Source organism: Rhamphochromis longiceps, linkage group LG12 (genome assembly GCF_057381845.1).
Source record: "Rhamphochromis longiceps isolate RC_006_pf linkage group LG12, R_longiceps_female_GT1.1, whole genome shotgun sequence".
Lineage (NCBI taxonomy): Eukaryota > Metazoa > Chordata > Actinopteri > Cichliformes > Cichlidae > Rhamphochromis > Rhamphochromis longiceps.
The window spans coordinates 36,432,629-36,450,136 of record NC_140568.1 but is presented as its reverse complement, the minus strand read 5'-3'; the positions used below and the strand labels follow the sequence as shown (position 1 = coordinate 36,450,136).

At 39.2% G+C, this 17,508-nt stretch overlaps 2 protein-coding genes across 2 annotated transcripts in view; one reads left to right on the top strand and one right to left on the bottom strand.

The window, feature by feature from the left end:
- LOC146657803 (transmembrane protein 132C) overlaps positions 1–17,508 on the bottom strand; it is a 296,469-nt gene that overhangs the window by 235,408 nt on the left and 43,553 nt on the right. The gene's annotated exons all lie outside the window — the stretch shown is intronic.
- On the top strand, positions 2,425–3,991 carry LOC146657804 (uncharacterized). The gene is made up of 2 exons (XM_085426131.1): positions 2,425–2,707; positions 2,933–3,991. Exons 1-2 carry the CDS (start codon positions 2,465–2,467, stop codon positions 3,449–3,451), a joined length of 762 nt encoding a protein of 253 aa, XP_085282257.1. The 5' UTR covers positions 2,425–2,464; the 3' UTR covers positions 3,452–3,991.

Sequence of the window (17,508 nt, the reverse complement as noted above, 5' to 3'; positions counted from 1 at the left end):
CCGCACGTCTCTTTTCCCACCACAAGTCAAAACCTTTTTTTAAACAGCATGAGTAAGACTGTTCTTAAAAACGTTAACATATCTTTATTGCTGCATCAGTATTGACAAAGTTCCCCCTTACTTCAATAGTGGCAAAAAAGTAAAGTAAAATGAACAATGATTCTTCTGTAAGCCTAACCACGCCTTAATCATACTCTTACAAAATGAAAAAAAAAAAAAATTTCTTTCTACCAGTGATCTGTGTCAGCTTTAAGGGCAGGAGTTGCGTTTGTGCGGCTTTGGGCAGTTTGCTCGTTCCTCTAAACCAGCGGTCCCCAACCCCCGGGCCTCGGACCGGTACTGGTCCGTGAGTCGTTTGGTACCAGGCCGCGAGAGTTGAGGCTCAGGTCTGAAATGTATGGTTTTCAGGGTTTTTATCGCTTTTCAGCGTTATTTTGTTATTGTTTTTATCGTTAACTCAGTTTTCCTGAGTCTTTTCACGTGTGTTATGAATAAATCTTCTTTTTTTTCGGTACCGATACTAGTTTTATTTTGTTGTATTTATCCACGACACCTTAAAGGCTGGTCCGTGAAAATATTGTCGGGCACAAACCGGTCCGTGGCGCAAAAAAGGTTGGGGACCTCTGCTCTAAACCATTAGGAATGAATACCATTAAGTATTCAACAATCTCTATTTACATAAATGATGTTCTGATTTATACTGGCCACATAAATGCTGTATATCTAACCTTTGAAATATCAAGTAAAGTCATTGTGCAATTGAATTTACACAGGTTCAGTGATAATAGTTCGTTCCATGAACCGTAAAGACCTCTTGCTCATCTAAAAGTGGAGAATCAGCAGCAAACACATTCATACATCAATCAGTGTATGACATAATCTGACAAGCAACTGTCCCCGTTTGCAAGATATGGAAATACTCAATGTGACACGCAAGCTTCAAGCAGCCTCATGAATGCTTAATAGCAGAGCAAAGAGAAATATAAATGCTAAACTATGTAATGTAGAAATTTTAGGTTTGTGTTAATCAGTGATGCCGGTAACGCGTTGCTTAGTAACGCGTTACTCCGAATATGACCACTTTTTCAGTAACGACTAATCTAACGCGTTACTATTTCCATAACAGTAGTCAGATTAAAGTTACTTGTCCAAACCACTGTGCGTTACTATTTTTTTAAGCAAAAAGATTTGGTTTCTTCTTTTCGTCTCAGCGGATGACAAACGCATACGTGTCGTGAAACGTCACATAAGCGACAGGTCACGTTTCCCGCTCACAAGCAGCCAGCGACGTAAAAAAGTGTAAACAACAATGGAGGGAGAGAGATGTTCGTTCTTTAGCTGGAAATATGGTCACTATTTTGAGTTTCTGTCAACTAAAGATTTAAATATTAAGGTTCGTTGTACACTCTGTGTTGGCGAAAAAGGGTTATCTACCTTCAAAAACACTACGTCAAACTTAAAGAAACATTTGGAGTCGCAGCACAGCACAGTCAAACTCACAGAGAGAGTCCCACCAAGTGGTCCGAAGCAGAGAGCCGTGACTTCCGCAGAAGGTCCTACACCCCCCAAACAACAAAAGTTGGACTTTGGTGCAAAACCAGTAAGTGATGAAGAATTGAAGAAGTTGGTCGCGCAGTATATTGTAGAAGAAATGCTACCTATAAACACTGTTGACTCGCCCTCGTTTCGTGCCATAATAAAAAAGATCCCTACTTCTGTTAATGCCGAGCTGCCTCACCGAACGACTTTTACTTCTTACTTGGAGAAGGAGTTTACAGAAATGGAGAGAAATTTGAAGGCCACACTGAATGAGATTGACTTTGTTTCAACTACCGCGGATATTTGGACTGCTAACAACAGAAGCTATATGGGAGTAACGCTCCACTGGATCAGTAGAACCACATTAGAGCGTCACAAGGTTGCATTAGCATGTAGGCGAATTCGTGGTAGACACACGTATGATGTCATTGGTACAGAAATCGAAAACATCCACTCCTCTTATGGATTACTCAACAAAGTAGTTGCAACAGTTACTGATAATGGATCCAACTTTGTTAAGGCGTTTCAAGTTTATCATCCTGTCACGGAGTCCGATGATGAGACGGAGGAGGAAGAGTCCAGCCCCAAAGACGATGATGTCACTTTTTCTGATCTGTCAGAAATCCTCTCGGCTGAGAATGAAAGTGATGGTCAGCTGTCTCTTCCCCCGCACCGCAGGTGTGCTTCGCACACCATCAACATAATTTGCACACGTGATGTGGAGAAACATTTAACAACCAATGCAGAGAGCAGGGCTGTGTATAGGAGCAGCACAGCAAAATGCACAGCTCTTTGGACCAAATCGAGTAGATCTACACTTGCATCAGAAACAGTGGAAGAAATCAGCAAAAGAAAGCTCCTAATACTAACATCCACAAGGTGGAATTCCTTTTTTGATGCTGTAAAGAGAATTGCAGAAATCCCCATGGGTGAGCTGAATACTCTGTGCACAAAGCTAGGACTGAAGTGCTTCAAAGATCAAGAATACCAGTTCCTGCATGAGTACTGCATGGCCATGAAACCTCTGACTGCAGCACTGGACATTTTACAAGGCGACTGTCCATATGGAACTTTACTACCAACACTTGAAGTTCTGATGCAGAAGACCCAGGCTGTGAAAGATGACCTCTCCAGGATGACTGCAGGCCTTCCAGATGCCATTGTACAGGTACGCTCTATCTTGAAATTAGTCAGATTTTTTGCTTCATACAATTCACAAACATGGAACAGAATATTAATTATCATTGAAAAATAAGATTAAAACAATTAAAATGTTTACAAGTAACCTAAAACAAAATAAATCCATAATACTGATCTCATATTAGGCATGGTTTGCAAATAATTCAATAACATAATAAATTGTAGGCATAAAAATATCAATTATGTTTTTTAGGCTATTCAGACTCGTTTCGCCGGTGTGCTGGATGACAAAGATGCCCTTCTTGCAGCTGCCAGTTGTCCAAAATTCAAACTCCGATGGCTGAGAGATGCAGGAAGGAGGGAGCGAGTAAAACAGCTTCTGACAGCAGAGTGTTGCACCACTGCTCCTCTGGTAAAAAACCCTGCCAGTGTGCCCAGTGCTACTACATCTAGCAGCCAAGGTGAGATGGACTTTTTCACTTTTGAGGCAGAGCCAGAGGAGGAGACCTATTCTGCAGAAAAAGAAGTCATGGACTACCTGATGTCAGGCTACGACCTTCAGATTCTGCATAAATTTTCAAGCATAAAGACAATTTTTTTAAAGTATAACACTCCAACCCCATCAAGTGCTCCTGTGGAGCGACTTTTTAGTCTGGGAGGTTTGGTGCTCACGCCTAAAAGAAATCGACTTTCTGACAAAAGGTTTGAGAAGCTTCTGTTAATGAGGTACAACCACTGGTTTACTCGCTCCACTCTACTGTTTCCCCCATAACATGCGATGACAACATATACTGAAAAAACAGAGAATGGGGAATCCAATTTAAATAACTATTTACAAGTAATTGAATTAAGTTTATCAAAGTCACTTAATAAACTTATTAAAGTTTTCAAGTTGATTAACTTAAAACAATTACCTGCAAGGAAGTAAGGCAATTTAAGTTGGACCTGCAGTCTCTTTTTTTTTTTTTCATAAGATTAGTCCAAAGTTACAAAAGCGGACAATAGTGCTTACATGTGGATGGTATAAAAAGTATCTTAAGGGAAGTCAAGAAAGACTCTTTGTTTGTTTGTTTGTTTGTTTTTTTATAAAAAGTATTTATGTTAAGTGAAGTAACAAGACTGTCTTTATTTTCATACAAACAAGTATTTCTGTCAGGAAAAAAGTTTTAAGTTCAACTTCAAATGTCAGGAGATATATTGTTGACATTACTGTTAAAATACACTTCCAATAAAGTGAGTATTGGCAAAATCGGTTGATGTTTTTATGTTGAGGCAGTGGGGAGTGTTATTGGCAGCTTCTGAAAGTAACTAATAAAGTAACTAGTAATCTAACTTAGTTACTTTAAAAATAAAGTAATCAGTAAAGTAACTAAGTTACTTTTGGAAGGAGTAATCAGTAGTCCGTAATATATTACTTTTTCAAAGTAACTGTGGCAACACTGGTGTTAATACACTCTAGTAACATTACATTCATTCCGATTACTTGTTAGAAGGTACTACAACTTTGAACACTTGTATGGTTAAATGTGATATGACTGTATGTCATAGATGGGAGTTTTTCTGTAAAATGAAAGAAAATAAAGTTTTGCTCTTTATGTTGAAGCTTGGCAATTCAGTGGTAATAGTGGAGTAATAATAATACGTCCACACAGGTCACAGGTCACAGTACGTAATATTTACAAAGCAGAATGATGGGTACATAAGAATAAGTCCCACATTATAGTATGGTAACATGATCCTAATATCGTTTATTTATTTATATAGCACATTTATATACAACAAAAGTGCTGGCCAAAGTGCTGTACAAGATAAAATTACACAATAAAATTAATGTAACAGAAATAGCATCATTATCAAATAACAAATACCAAGTAGGGCTGCCACGATTAGTCGACTAGTCACGATTACGTCGACTATCAAAATTGTCAATGATTGATTTAATAGTCGACGCGTCGTTTGAAGCTTTGTCAGATCCCAAAAGACACAGGAATAAGTAGTAGTATTTAAGAGTGTAATAACGGACTGAAACAGAAGATGGCAGCACTGCATATACAAGGATGCCAGCTGCTGTTAAACCCCGAAGAAGAAGAAGTAGCTCTGTCTGCTAGTTAGTTTTAATATTACTTTTATTATTCTTACTGGGTCACAAAATAAACGTTTAGCATATTTTCTGTGTAAACTAGATGTGTAAACCTCAAATATCTGCTCAGTTTATCAAGACACTACATATTTTCAAAAGTGCTCTGATGTTTTCGGAGACGTTTGTTACCCACTAGCTCGATAGCTAGCCGGGGGCAAGGCTCACTAGAGCCCAAGAACACCGGACTCCTGGCAAATCGTTTTCAAACCCACCGCCGTCTTTCGCTATTCAGGTTAAACATATATAAGTCACTTAGATAATTTAAAAATTTTATTGTTTGGCTTTTTTTTAGTATTTTATTTGTTCCTGCGTAAATCAGTTTGGCTGAGATTAAAGTTGTAGTTTTTATACAGCTGAATAAACATCAAGCAGACAACTGATTATCAGAAGTGTGAGATGCTCGAGAATATACTCCGGTGTCCTGTTATATTTTAGATAGCAAGGAGTTTATTAAACTCCACCGAAATAATCTGCAAATTTCATTAAAATTTAATAAACTATCGTCTTGTCTTTATTTTTAGTTAGCACATACCTTAAACACTTAAAGCTGTAAGCTAATGATAGTTATGCTGGTGCAGTAAGCTGTACGTTTTATAGTCGGTGACTAGTCGACTATCAAAATAATCGTTTGTGGCAGCCCTAATACCAAGTAACAGATAAATAAGTAAATAGATAAATAACTCTCGTGCTGTGTTGAAAGACAATGAGTAAAAATGTATTGAAGATTGATGGTAGGGGCCTTTCTAATGTAGAGAGGCAAATCATTCCACAATTTAGGCGCTGCGACCGGTCACCTCTATGAACCAGCCTTGACTTTGGTGTAGCCAAGAGCAAAAGGTCACCTGATCTAATAGCGCTAGGGAGCCTATGAGGCTGCTATAAGTCAGACAGATACTCTGGAACCTGTCCATTCAGCGCTTTGTAAGTCACCAATAAAATTTTATATTTAATTTTAATATGCTTAAGCATTAACCAGTATCACCTTATTATCAACAGGTTACTATGTCTTTAACATCTGTTTATAAACATTTTTACTATTTTATATATTGCTAACATTATTGCTAATAGGTTATGCCTCATGTGCATACAGTTGTTATTACAAATAGTTCCTAGATCGTCATTACTCAGCTACACAAATTTCAGTGTAATATTACTCAGCTTTAATCGTTGTCGATAACTTGTTACATCCATATTGTTTCCACCTCATTACCCAACTATTACCACATTATTCCTAAGCTGTGATAGAAAGCGCTAACACCATCTCACTTGTAAACTGCACTTGTATATGCCACAATGCTATCTAGCAGTCTTGGTCCCAATCTTGAGACCCTTCTCCAGCTCAGCCTTTTCAATCTGAGCCCAAGTGTAAGCAGTGAGGACAAAATAGTAGACTTAAAACTGACTGGATGAAGTTGTGGATTATCAGGTTCCACCATGGGGCAGCAGGTAGTTCACTTCCTAACAGGGGAGCATCCAGTCTGCTCTGTCTTTGATAATAGTTTTAGAGCATATTTCACTCACTAGCTAAGGTTATTGTGATTTCTTGTGAAAAACATATGTACACCATTTGATTTTAGTATTTACAGGTATATATAGGTTTATCTTATAATTTGTGGCACCCGTAAGCTGTGATCTGTATTTGAATAAAGGCAACAAATGCTTTGGGAGAGAAGTGGCAAGAACACATCCCTGGGTTTTTAAGAATGTGTGTTCACTCTTCAGCGTGATCCTACACTTTTTTTGTTACTTGCAAAGCTGGGGAGACTTACAATACTCTTTTTGTTGCTTCTTGAACTTTACATTGTAATAGTAACACTCAAGAGCAGACAGTCCACACTGTGCATGCAAAGTAATAGTGGTTTAAGTTAAAACTGACAGCAAACATTCAGGACTTTTTTTGATAATAGAAATGTTGTATAGGAACAAGCAGTTAAGAAGGCCAACAAGTCGATTCGACCTAGGTTTTTCTGAAGAAATCATCACTTTTATTCATTCCATATTATTCCTTTTCCCAACTTTTCTCTCCACAAATCAGTATAAATGATCTTGCTGTCACTAGTTTCTCATGTCAGATTCTTGCATATCTCAGACAGATTCTTTGTCATGCTGTCGTTAGCTCTAAATGGGTTTAATCAGTTTCTCTATTCCCTCTTTTTTCTTGAAGGAGCTCTCTTTTTTCCACAAGAGTAAATTTATACAGAATTACCTCCCACTTCACTTCTCGGTTACTGCTTCTCATTCCCTTTCTGGCTCTCACCTCCTTGCTGAGTTTTGTCATGTTGCCATCCAAGATTGTGGAAAATTTTTAGCAACATTTTGAACAGCTGGCAATAGAGAAAGAGTGAATCAGTGCCGTGTTTTCTTGAATTGCTTTTATGCAAATTTAAGTGTAGTGCAATAGGATTACATAATCAAATCATACCAGCAACACATCTATTATCTTTGTAAATGATGCTGCTTCATTTCTGCTTCCCATCTGTCATTTATGTTAGTTTCACAGATTAATTTACCAGTTCTCTTTATTTCCTCATGCTGGCATATCCTTGTAGGGTTTTTATCCTATGTTGTCTTTTTTTAAGGAAATTACATATAATTGACTCGTCTAAAATACAGAACTTATGCAACTTATGCAATAGCATGGGCAGCAAGATGGTGCATGTGAGAATCTTTAATAAAGTTGTGATTTAATTAAGCTCTTTTTTTGTCAACCTGCTAGTTCCCTCGTGCTGTCTGTGTGATGTCCAGGCATGTGAGCACTCTCTCCTTAACCTAAAGCAGAAAGAGACGGAAAACTGCAAGCGTGGGAAATAACTGATTCTTGCACATTTTATGTGTTTTTAAAAAAAATGATTTTGATTGCAAGTGTAAAAAAGTAACAAACATATTAAACGAAATCATTTAGTTCTAAAGTCACAATGGTGTGGTTTATGCATGGCTTTAGCTCCTCTTATGGTATTCACTCTTATTCCTCTCCTTTTCCCCTTTCACAGGTTTCACTCTCTGTATTGACTCCCAGTCACCAACCCCCTCCTGTGTGAAAACCACCTCTTCAACACTTATCTAAATCAATTGCTTGATTTAATAAATTCGCACTCAATCCCATATAATTGGATCCATTCCAATTTCTGTGTGTCACATCGTTCATGGAGCCCCTTCTGCACCTCCTGTCTCCCCCTTGTTTTTTGTCCTTATAAAATAAATATTAATTTTAAGGTCTCACTCTCTGTTCCTTTCATTTTATGCCACTGTTTAACAATGAATCTTTGTCAGTTCTTATCTTTCACAAGTGGCCATCCTTCTCATCTCTATGTTCTCTAAAAAAAAAATAATGTTTTTCCCCCTTATTCTGTCTCAATATTTGCCTATTTCTCTTTCCATTTTCTCTCACTGTTTTGGACCCTTTATTTATTGTTACATATTAAATGTGCTTACACAGTATGGATAAAAGTATTGCACCACACGTCTTAATCTTTAAATTCAGGTCTTTTCAGTCCCATTGCCTCAGCTGAAAATGAAGAACCTAGTCATGCAGTCTGCTTTTACAAACATTTGTGACAGAATGGCTCTCAGGGGCTGGAGCGGGGTAGTGTAACAGGATGCTATCGTTGCAACAAGTCAGGTAGTAAATGGTATTATTGCAAAGTTAAAGCATTAGACGGACAGTGACAAAGTATTTACATTTACAGAAAATGCTGCAGCTCATAGTGTGTAAGTTCCCAGTGCTCTACTGTCTCAGTAACTGCACAGTTCCAAACCCTCTCAAGCATTAACATCTGCACAAAAACTGTGCACTGGGAGCTTCATGCTAAGTGTTTCCATTGCTGAACGGACTGGCAGGATTATGTTTATTATGATTTCTGAGTATTCTTGAAATTATCTCTAAGTCGCTGTGTGCCTATCATTTACAATCCAAACACAAGTTCTCTTGGATAATTTTTGTCCTGTTGAGCTAAACACATTCTGCTAAAATAATTTCTGTGGCATTAAAAACAAAATGATGCAGCATATATATCTACTTTTAGCTTCACCCTTTCCTTTAGAAAGCAGTCTGTCAGTTTCTTTGCTCAAATTAGAAGTTCATTCAACGTGTGCAATATGTTAACATACATAAAAACACATGTACTGCATACACAATCACATTCAGCAAAATGAGCGGTCACTCACAGTTGAATAAAACAGAGATAACTGATTCATGGCCGCTTAAGTGACATTATCCAAGAGCACGAAAAAAGGAAGAGAGTGTGACAAATAGACAGAATATGAGCCAGATGAGAGTAGAAGAGGGGAAGGAGGGATGAGAGTCTGAATGGTGCAGTGATAGAGGAAGGCATGGTGAGAGGTGGAGAGAAGGTCACGAGGTTTTTTGTTTGCGAAATGAATCCTCTCACTGCACGCTTTAATGTAAGAGCTCAGCCACTTATTCAGCCAGGGAAGGAAAGGACATGGAGGAGAGATAAGTAATTATAATTTCAGGATGTACTTTAGAATATTCACTAGTAACCACATCCATTTTTGTAGCAGTTCAAAAGAGCACAACCTGAGCTTTCCAAACAACCTATCTTCTGGATGAGGCTATGCGTAGTGGGTGTAGCAGTTTTGAATACTGTTAAAATTAGACTTCTGTGCTTAAAGATTGTAGCTGAAGTAGCTTCTGTATTCCCACTGGATTAAAATCATATCCCACCAGATTTTCTCCCTTTCACCCCCTGATCGCATTTTCTGTATGACCATGTGACATTGCAGCATGATGCAACATACTGTATGCTGAAATATTAATATAAATGAAGGTTGACTACAACAAATAAGAGTCATGGTTTGCTTAGGTTACTTGTGATTGTAAATTGGCCGCCTCTCCTCCTGTGACAGCTGTGATAGGCTACGGGCCCCCACTACCTGGAACTGGATACATATTAAGGGGAGGGGGGGAGGGAGGGATGGATTTTACCCAAAATTGGTCTCCACACTTAACATTGTCTGAATTAGGCAAATTAAATTATTGTATGTAAGGAGTAAATTAACATGGTGAGTAATCATAAAAACGACCAAAAGAATCTAAGTGCTAAGTAATGAAAGCTACTTCACTTGACTTGGCTTTATTCTGATTACACAACTTTTGTTTAAGTTTCTTAATTATCTATTCTGTAATATAAAATTATGTTAGTGATGGTACTGTGCTAGATTGCGTTTTAGTGCAACACGCACACACACAAAGGAAAGCATGCATATTCCCTGGTCCAAGAGGTTCCAAATTGGTTGCAAAGAAAGTGCTGCTCCTGGTTTAGAAGATTACTGTGATTGCCTGTAGTTTTTTATTTTTGTCTGCAAATACTCGCTAACTACTTGCCGATTGGTAGTAGAGTTTGATAAAGTCCAAGACACACTGGAAATGGAGAAGGTTTACCTTCAAAGTTAAAGTTGTGGCTCAGCGTTGAAGCCAACATGCTTTAAAGGGTGTAGTCTCCATTTGTGTCACAGTTTTTGCAGTTTCGCTGCAGCTCAGAGAGTAGCTGGCTAGACAAGTCCAGCACTTCCATTCAAACTATGACCACAGCAATAAGCAAGCAAAACAATCACAATGAGGTTTTTGACAACTGCCTGGGAAATACACATTTTTCTATAGCAACAGGTGGTGGACAGGGGGGCAGTGAGCAGTCTGGAGGCTAAGTGACTGAAGATTTGGCAATAATTTTCCCAGCAACTGCCATCAACCTCCTGCAACCAATCGCAACTGACAGAGAAATGGGGGACAAGTTAGCGACACATGGGTAGTGATTAGCTCTCTCACTCTCTGTGACTAAAAGCAGTAACAGGTGGGAGTAGTGTTTAACCACTACAGTTTCAACACTATTCCCACACTACTTTTCTCTGAATATGGCAGGCCATGTTATCTTTTTTATGATAAGGTTATAAAATTGGGAGATACATAAAATTGATCTTCTATGTTGGCCTGTGTCAGTGTCAGCAGACTTTCTTTCTCATCAAAGATATAAAGACACACAGTGTCTAGCCTGGTGGCAGTTTTTTAGGTTTCTGTTCTATTATTTTCATGTTTTGTTTGATTTTCAGTTTATAAGTAGCTTTATTATCAAGCAATCTGCATATAATACTTAAGTGTTTTTTTTTCTTTTTTCCCCCCTTCTGTTGTTAAATTTGATACGATTTGACTTACTTACCTTAAACTACTTAATTAAGTTCAGGAAAAGATTATCATTCTCAAAATAGGCCTTTACCAACATTAACCACATGTTACAGAGCCCCATTTTCCCATCACACTCTTATAATACCTCAACCAGGGATGGGAATTGTAAACGTGTCCCTATAAAAAAAGAAACTAAACGACATACCCCTCAGGCATTTACTAGTTTTACAGCATTTATTATCTAAAATATTACTACAGTTGGCATAGTGGAGCAGTTTTACTATCACACATGTTGCTGACAAACTGAACTGAAGTTCAGCTGAATGCTGAACTCTAGGATTCTGTCTCGATAAGCAGGATTTACAAAACAATTTAGAATTAAGAGTTAAGGTAAAATGGTCTCATTTCTTGTTTTGTATTCTCTGAGTTTGGAGTTCCCTCATCACATCAGATACTGAAGTAATGTAGTAATATTCGTGTCAGTGTTATTAACTTGTAATATTACTGTAGGACTTTTCAGGCACACTGACTATTGTTGCTGATGTTACTCAGAGGTAAATATATAAAAAAAAAAAAAAACACCCAGCACGCCCCTGCGGGCGGTTTATCCTTCAAGCTCGGGTCCTCTACCAGAGGCCTGGGAGCTTGAGGGTCCTGCGCAGTATCTTAGCTGTTCCCAGGACTGCGCTCTTCTGGACAGAGATCTCCGATGTTGTTCCTGGGATCTGCTGGAGCCACTCGCCTAGCTTGGGAGTCACCGCACCTAGTGCTCCGATTACCACGGGGACCACTGTTACCTTCACCCTCCACATCCTCTCGAGCTCTTCTCTGAGCCCTTGGTATTTCTCCAGCTTCTCGTGTTCCTTCTTCCTGATATTGCTGTCATTCGGAACCGCTACATCGATCACTACGGCCGTCTTCTTCTGTTTGTCTACCACCACTATGTCCGGTTGGTTAGCCACCACCATTTTGTCCGTCTGTATCTGGAAGTCCCACAGGATCTTAGCTCGGTCATTCTCCACCACCCTTGGGGGCATCTCCCATTTTGACCTCGGGACTTCCAGATTATACTCGGCACAGATGTTCCTGTACACTATGCCGGCCACTTGGTTATGGCGTTCCATGTATGCCTTGCCTGCTAGCATCTTGCACCCTGCTGTTATGTGCTGGATTGTCTCTGGGGCATCTTTACACAGCCTGCACCTGGGGTCTTGCCTGGTGTGATAGACCCCAGCCTCTATGGATCTTGTGCTCAGAGCTTGTTCTTGTGCTGCCATGATTAGTGCCTCTGTGCTGTCTTTCAGTCCAGCTTTGTCCAGCCACTGGTAGGATTTCTGGATATCAGCCACCTCCTCTATCTGCCGGTGGTACATACCGTGCAGGGGCCTGTCCTTCCATGATGGTTCCTCGTCTCCCTCCTCTTTCTTGGGTTTCTGCTGCCTGAGGTATTCACTGAGCACTCGGTCAGTTGGGGCCATCTTCCTAATGTATTCTTGGATGTTCGTTGTCTCATCCTGGACTGTGGTGCTGACACTCACCAGTCCCCGGCCCCCTTCCTTCCGCTTAGCGTACAGCCTCAGGGTGCTGGATTTGGGGTGAAACCCTCCATGCATGGTAAGGAGCTTTCTTGTCTTTATGTCAGTGGCTTCTATCTCCTCCTTTGGCCAGCCTATTACCCCAGCAGGGTACCTGATCACGGGCAGGGCGTACGTGTTGATGGCCCGGATCTTGTTCTTACCATTCAGCTGACTCCTCAGGACTTGCCTGACCCTCTGCAGGTACTTGGTGGTTGCAGCTTTTCTAGCGGCCTCTTCATGGTTCCCATTCGCCTGTGGGATCCCCAAGTACTTGTAACTGTCCTCTATGTCTGCAATGTTGCCTTCTGGTAGTTCAATCCCCTCAGTTCTGACTACCTTCCCTCTCTTTGTTACCATCCGACTACACTTCTCCAGTCCGAACGACATTCCAATGTCATTGCTGTATAGCCTGGTAGTGTGGATCAGTGAATCGATGTCTCGTTCACTCTTGGCATACAGCTTGATGTCATCCATGTACAGGAGGTGGCTGACAACTGCTCCGTTCTGTAGTCGGTATCCGTAGCCAGTCTTGTTAATGATCTCACTGAGGGGGTTCAGGCCTATGCAGAACACTGACTATATATATATATATATATATATATATATATATATATATATATATATATATATATATATATATTTATTTATATATATATATTTATATTAAAACAACAACTGCTTAAACAAGAGTTAAAGCATGTGAAAGTCGATTCCCACTTGGTGATTTTACTACAATCACAAGCTACACTTACAAAGTTACTATGACAATACAGAGAAAATGTTTCATTTATGTTGACATAAAGGGTCATAAGGAGCAGAGCAGAAAGAGCTGGTTTGTAAACAGTTAGGAAAGTGTTAGATGGTGGCTTAGACAGCTGCATGTACGTGCCTACGCTGAGTGATACTGACAGGCAGATATGTTTGAACAACTGGAGTCCTTATTAAAGATGGCAGCTCAGAGCAGAACATTGTATAGTTCACATCTGGTTTTTACTATAAAATATTTATTTAAATTGACATTTAAGGTAAAAACAAGAATAATAAATCAAATATCATCGTTATTTTTTCATAACTAATGGAAGTCTTATAAGGAGAAGCTTCCATGCACTGGCTAATCAGAAAAGAGCAAGCTCCCGCCTTTAAACACTTTTGTTATTATTACTAATTCTTTATTTTAGTATTATTTATTTGTTTGTGTATTTATTTATTCCCATGTGTTTTACATCACATGGAAAGAAAAAAGAACAGAAATTGAAAATTCAACAAGCAACAGCTGCAAAGCTGTAAGGCTGAAAAGAACGACCTTGGGTTTTCAGTATATAGGACAGCTGTGAGAAATCTGAAATGAAACAATTCATTTTATCCTCATCCCACAGGTACAGTGTGATTTGAAAATGCCCCCAAAATGATCAATTTTAGTTGCATTTTGTACATAGAAGACGAAGCTTGGTCTTAACACAGTGACTTTAAGAGCAGGAGTTAAGAGGGTGTACTTAAAGCAACCTGTTTCAGACAGATGTCGAACCGAAGAGCTTCATTATGTACAAGATTTTTTAAAGATATGCAGCAAGAGCTCTAAAAGAAAATAGGCCTGCAAATGTGCACGATAAGACCCAATTGGGTATAGTTCTCCTGTCATTTTTAGGGCTATAAAGGTTGAAAGAGGGTGTTTTGAAACACAGGAGACACTCTGTTAAAAACCACACATAAAAAAAAAATACAATTCCTACAAAGCTTTCTTTTAAGGGTAAAGCACTCTTATGCCAAGTGAAAAGTGTTTCTTAGAAAGTTTTCCACCACAGTGAGGAGGAGGAGGAGGGAACAGTTGGGAGTGGGGAGAGAAGCACTTGATGGCACACTCTTGACTTGTCTCTGTTTGAAAAGCTGAACCTGCAGCTAAGAAAATCTCAAAGCTGTTTTTGTGTATTCGCCCGTGTGTGTCAGTAAGCACAAGCATGTAAGAATCCACTGATTACGTGTGGTGAAATCAAAGCTTTGAGAGAAAAACTGATCAGAAAAGCCACCTTTATTTTCCTTTTCCCTCTCTCCCAGATAAAGATTTAAAAAAAATTATATTTTTGAGAAAATACGTTTTTGATTATAATTTTTTTAATCAGGTGCAGTACAGGAACTGAAAATGGAAAAAGTGCATATATAGATTGCTTTTTCCCTCATCTTCTTTTCCTATAAATATGTACACTCACCCACAGACGTACATATAATAAGCACCAACAAACAAACCAAACCTGAGAATAAATGCACGCTGACATACTTACAGAGAACAAACGCAAAGATCACCAAAATCAAACTGCACATGCACAGCAAACAGAACAAACACAAATACACAGATGCACACGTAAAGCAAAAAGGCATGCTGACACATTTGTTCAAACACACACGCATAAACACACACAAACGCACACAAACACACAGTAGGTTTTGACAGAATCGCGCCCACATAGGCAAGCTGCAAAGAGAGAGGGAGAGAGAAGGAGAGAGATGGAGGTGGGGGAATGAGGAGAGGAGTGAATGAGAGGGAGAGGAAGGAAGAAGAGAGGAAGAGCATATAGGACAGCAAGAGAGAGAAGGGGGTGATAGAAAGGGTAGAAACAAAGTGAAAGGAAAACAAAAGAGTGACAGACAATATAAGAGGAAAGAGATGTGCTAGATGAGTGATGAAAACATGAAAGGGACTTCCTCTGAAACACCCAGCCACCACAAATCAAACAATTATAGCTCATCATCAATGTATCAGACACACACGCACACACACACACACACACACACACTCACACACACATATGCTATCAATCCAATTTATAGGTATGTTAAATACTAAAAAGCAAATGATAAGTAGGTCAGTACTTCACCTTTTAGACTTACATAGGCTTAGTCTTATGTATAATGATCTGAAAAATGAGCATCATACATAAAACTGCATCATATGACATGTGGCTTTACATGTGAGAAGATATTTCTCCCCCAGTGAAAGAAGTGGAATGCATAAATAATGTTGAGACAGTATAGGGCCTTCTCTGCACTCTATTTCAGCTCTGTCAATACCACAGCTCAGTTCCTGACTGTAAAAAAGTAATTCACACTATAGGTGTTCACATGAGCATACTGAGCTCACTTCCACCCTGGAATCACCCTGTTTGGGGTCGAATTCTAGGTTTCGAGTGAAAGGAAATTTGTTTGGCTCAAGCTTATTCTGTACCTGGAGATGTGCTCTTAAGGTGATATATCTCAGTTTCATACCTACACAGTATGTGTTTTTAAATCGTTTTTTCACAGGAAGTGAGTACACCCCAAATGGTATGAGCTCTTGATTCAATTCAATTTTATTTATATAGCGCCAAATCAGAACAACAGTAGCCTCAGGGCGCTTTTATACAGTAGATCCTACAATGATAGATACTTTAAATGATATATATCATTGATAAGTAGAATGAGATATATATATATATATATATATATATATATATATATATATATATATATATATATAGGGAGAGAGAGAGAGAGAGAGAGAGAGAGAGAGAGAGAGAGAGAGAGAGATCATATAGTTATTATAAATTATCCTAATCCCAAGTGAACTCTTTTAAAATGAGATGTGAAGAACCAAACTAAAATGTTCTCGGTTGTAGTGTCTGTATATGTGCATCTGGTCATATGCCATATGGACATTGCCAGAAAAATTTTTAAAAAGTCACTGAGACTTTACCAAAATGCACAAATGAAAACATAGCTGTAGTCGGGAGGTACGGGATGAGCTATAGTTTCTATAATCAAAACAACAGAATGTCCTCCCAGAATGATCCCACAATATAACACTGGAAAGCAGACAGGCAAGTGCTTCAGACTTGGCACAGGGGTTATCAATGGAAATCTGAGTTTCTTGTGACAGCTCAGACAGTGTGAAGGACCTCTGTGGATGGTGGCCAAGGGAAAAAAAAACAGTGAAGCATGGAGGTGGAGTGTGACGATATGGGGCTAAGTGCAAAAGGTGTTGTGTGGAGATGACATTTACAGATGGGACCATAAATGCCTGTGAATACACCAAAATACTGGCTGACGTAATGATTCCCAATCTCCAGAAGCCTGGCAGAAGAGGAGTATAGATTTTCCAAAGAAGCAAACAGTACAAACTGTGACCTGGCTGAATATCTCCCCTGACTTGAATCTAATAGAACACTTTTAGAACACTCTTTGCTTATTAAGCAACACAAGTTTAGCAAAATTCAAAAGTTCTGAATCACAGTAACGAAGGGGTAAAATTACTTTTGTAACAGTGAGTTAATACTTTTGGTCCTCTATTTTTTTTTTTTTAATAAAAGCTTCTCTTTTTTATAAGACAGTTAAGAAAAAGACTGGAAATGGTTTGGGGCAGACTTAAACGCAGGCTCCTGCAAAACCTTTAATAAAGCTTAAACAGGTGAGTTTGTAACAACCCTTACTATTGTGGTATAGTATCGCTAGGAGGTGTTGTCCCACTATTGTAGTAGTTGAAGAGACTCCTAGTACGTGAGTGTGGTGGCAGCCGTTACATGCTGCTCGTGTATCTGTTCCGAGAGAAACTGTACCATTGTAACGGGCTAGCACCTGCGACTGCCTAACCCCGCACATGTATGTACTGACAGAGTAGAGCTGTGGAGACCTGGCTGGTATGGTCTTGTACAGCTAAAGACAAATAAAGGTCTGTTGTTCAATTTAACCGACTGGCCTCCGAGTTATCCGGCTAACCTCCACACCACATGCCCGCTGGACCTGCTAGCCGCTTCTTCCTCACCAGACTGTTACAAGCTATAACAGCACACTGGCCCTACTTTTAATATTCCTAAACAGTTTTAAGAAAAATAAGCACAAATGCAGTGCTGTTGGGTTGAGAAAAACTGCAAATTCAGTCATTACAATCACCCTGGAATCACTGCATCCACTGCTGTACAGTACACTGTAAACAAAGATCATATTTT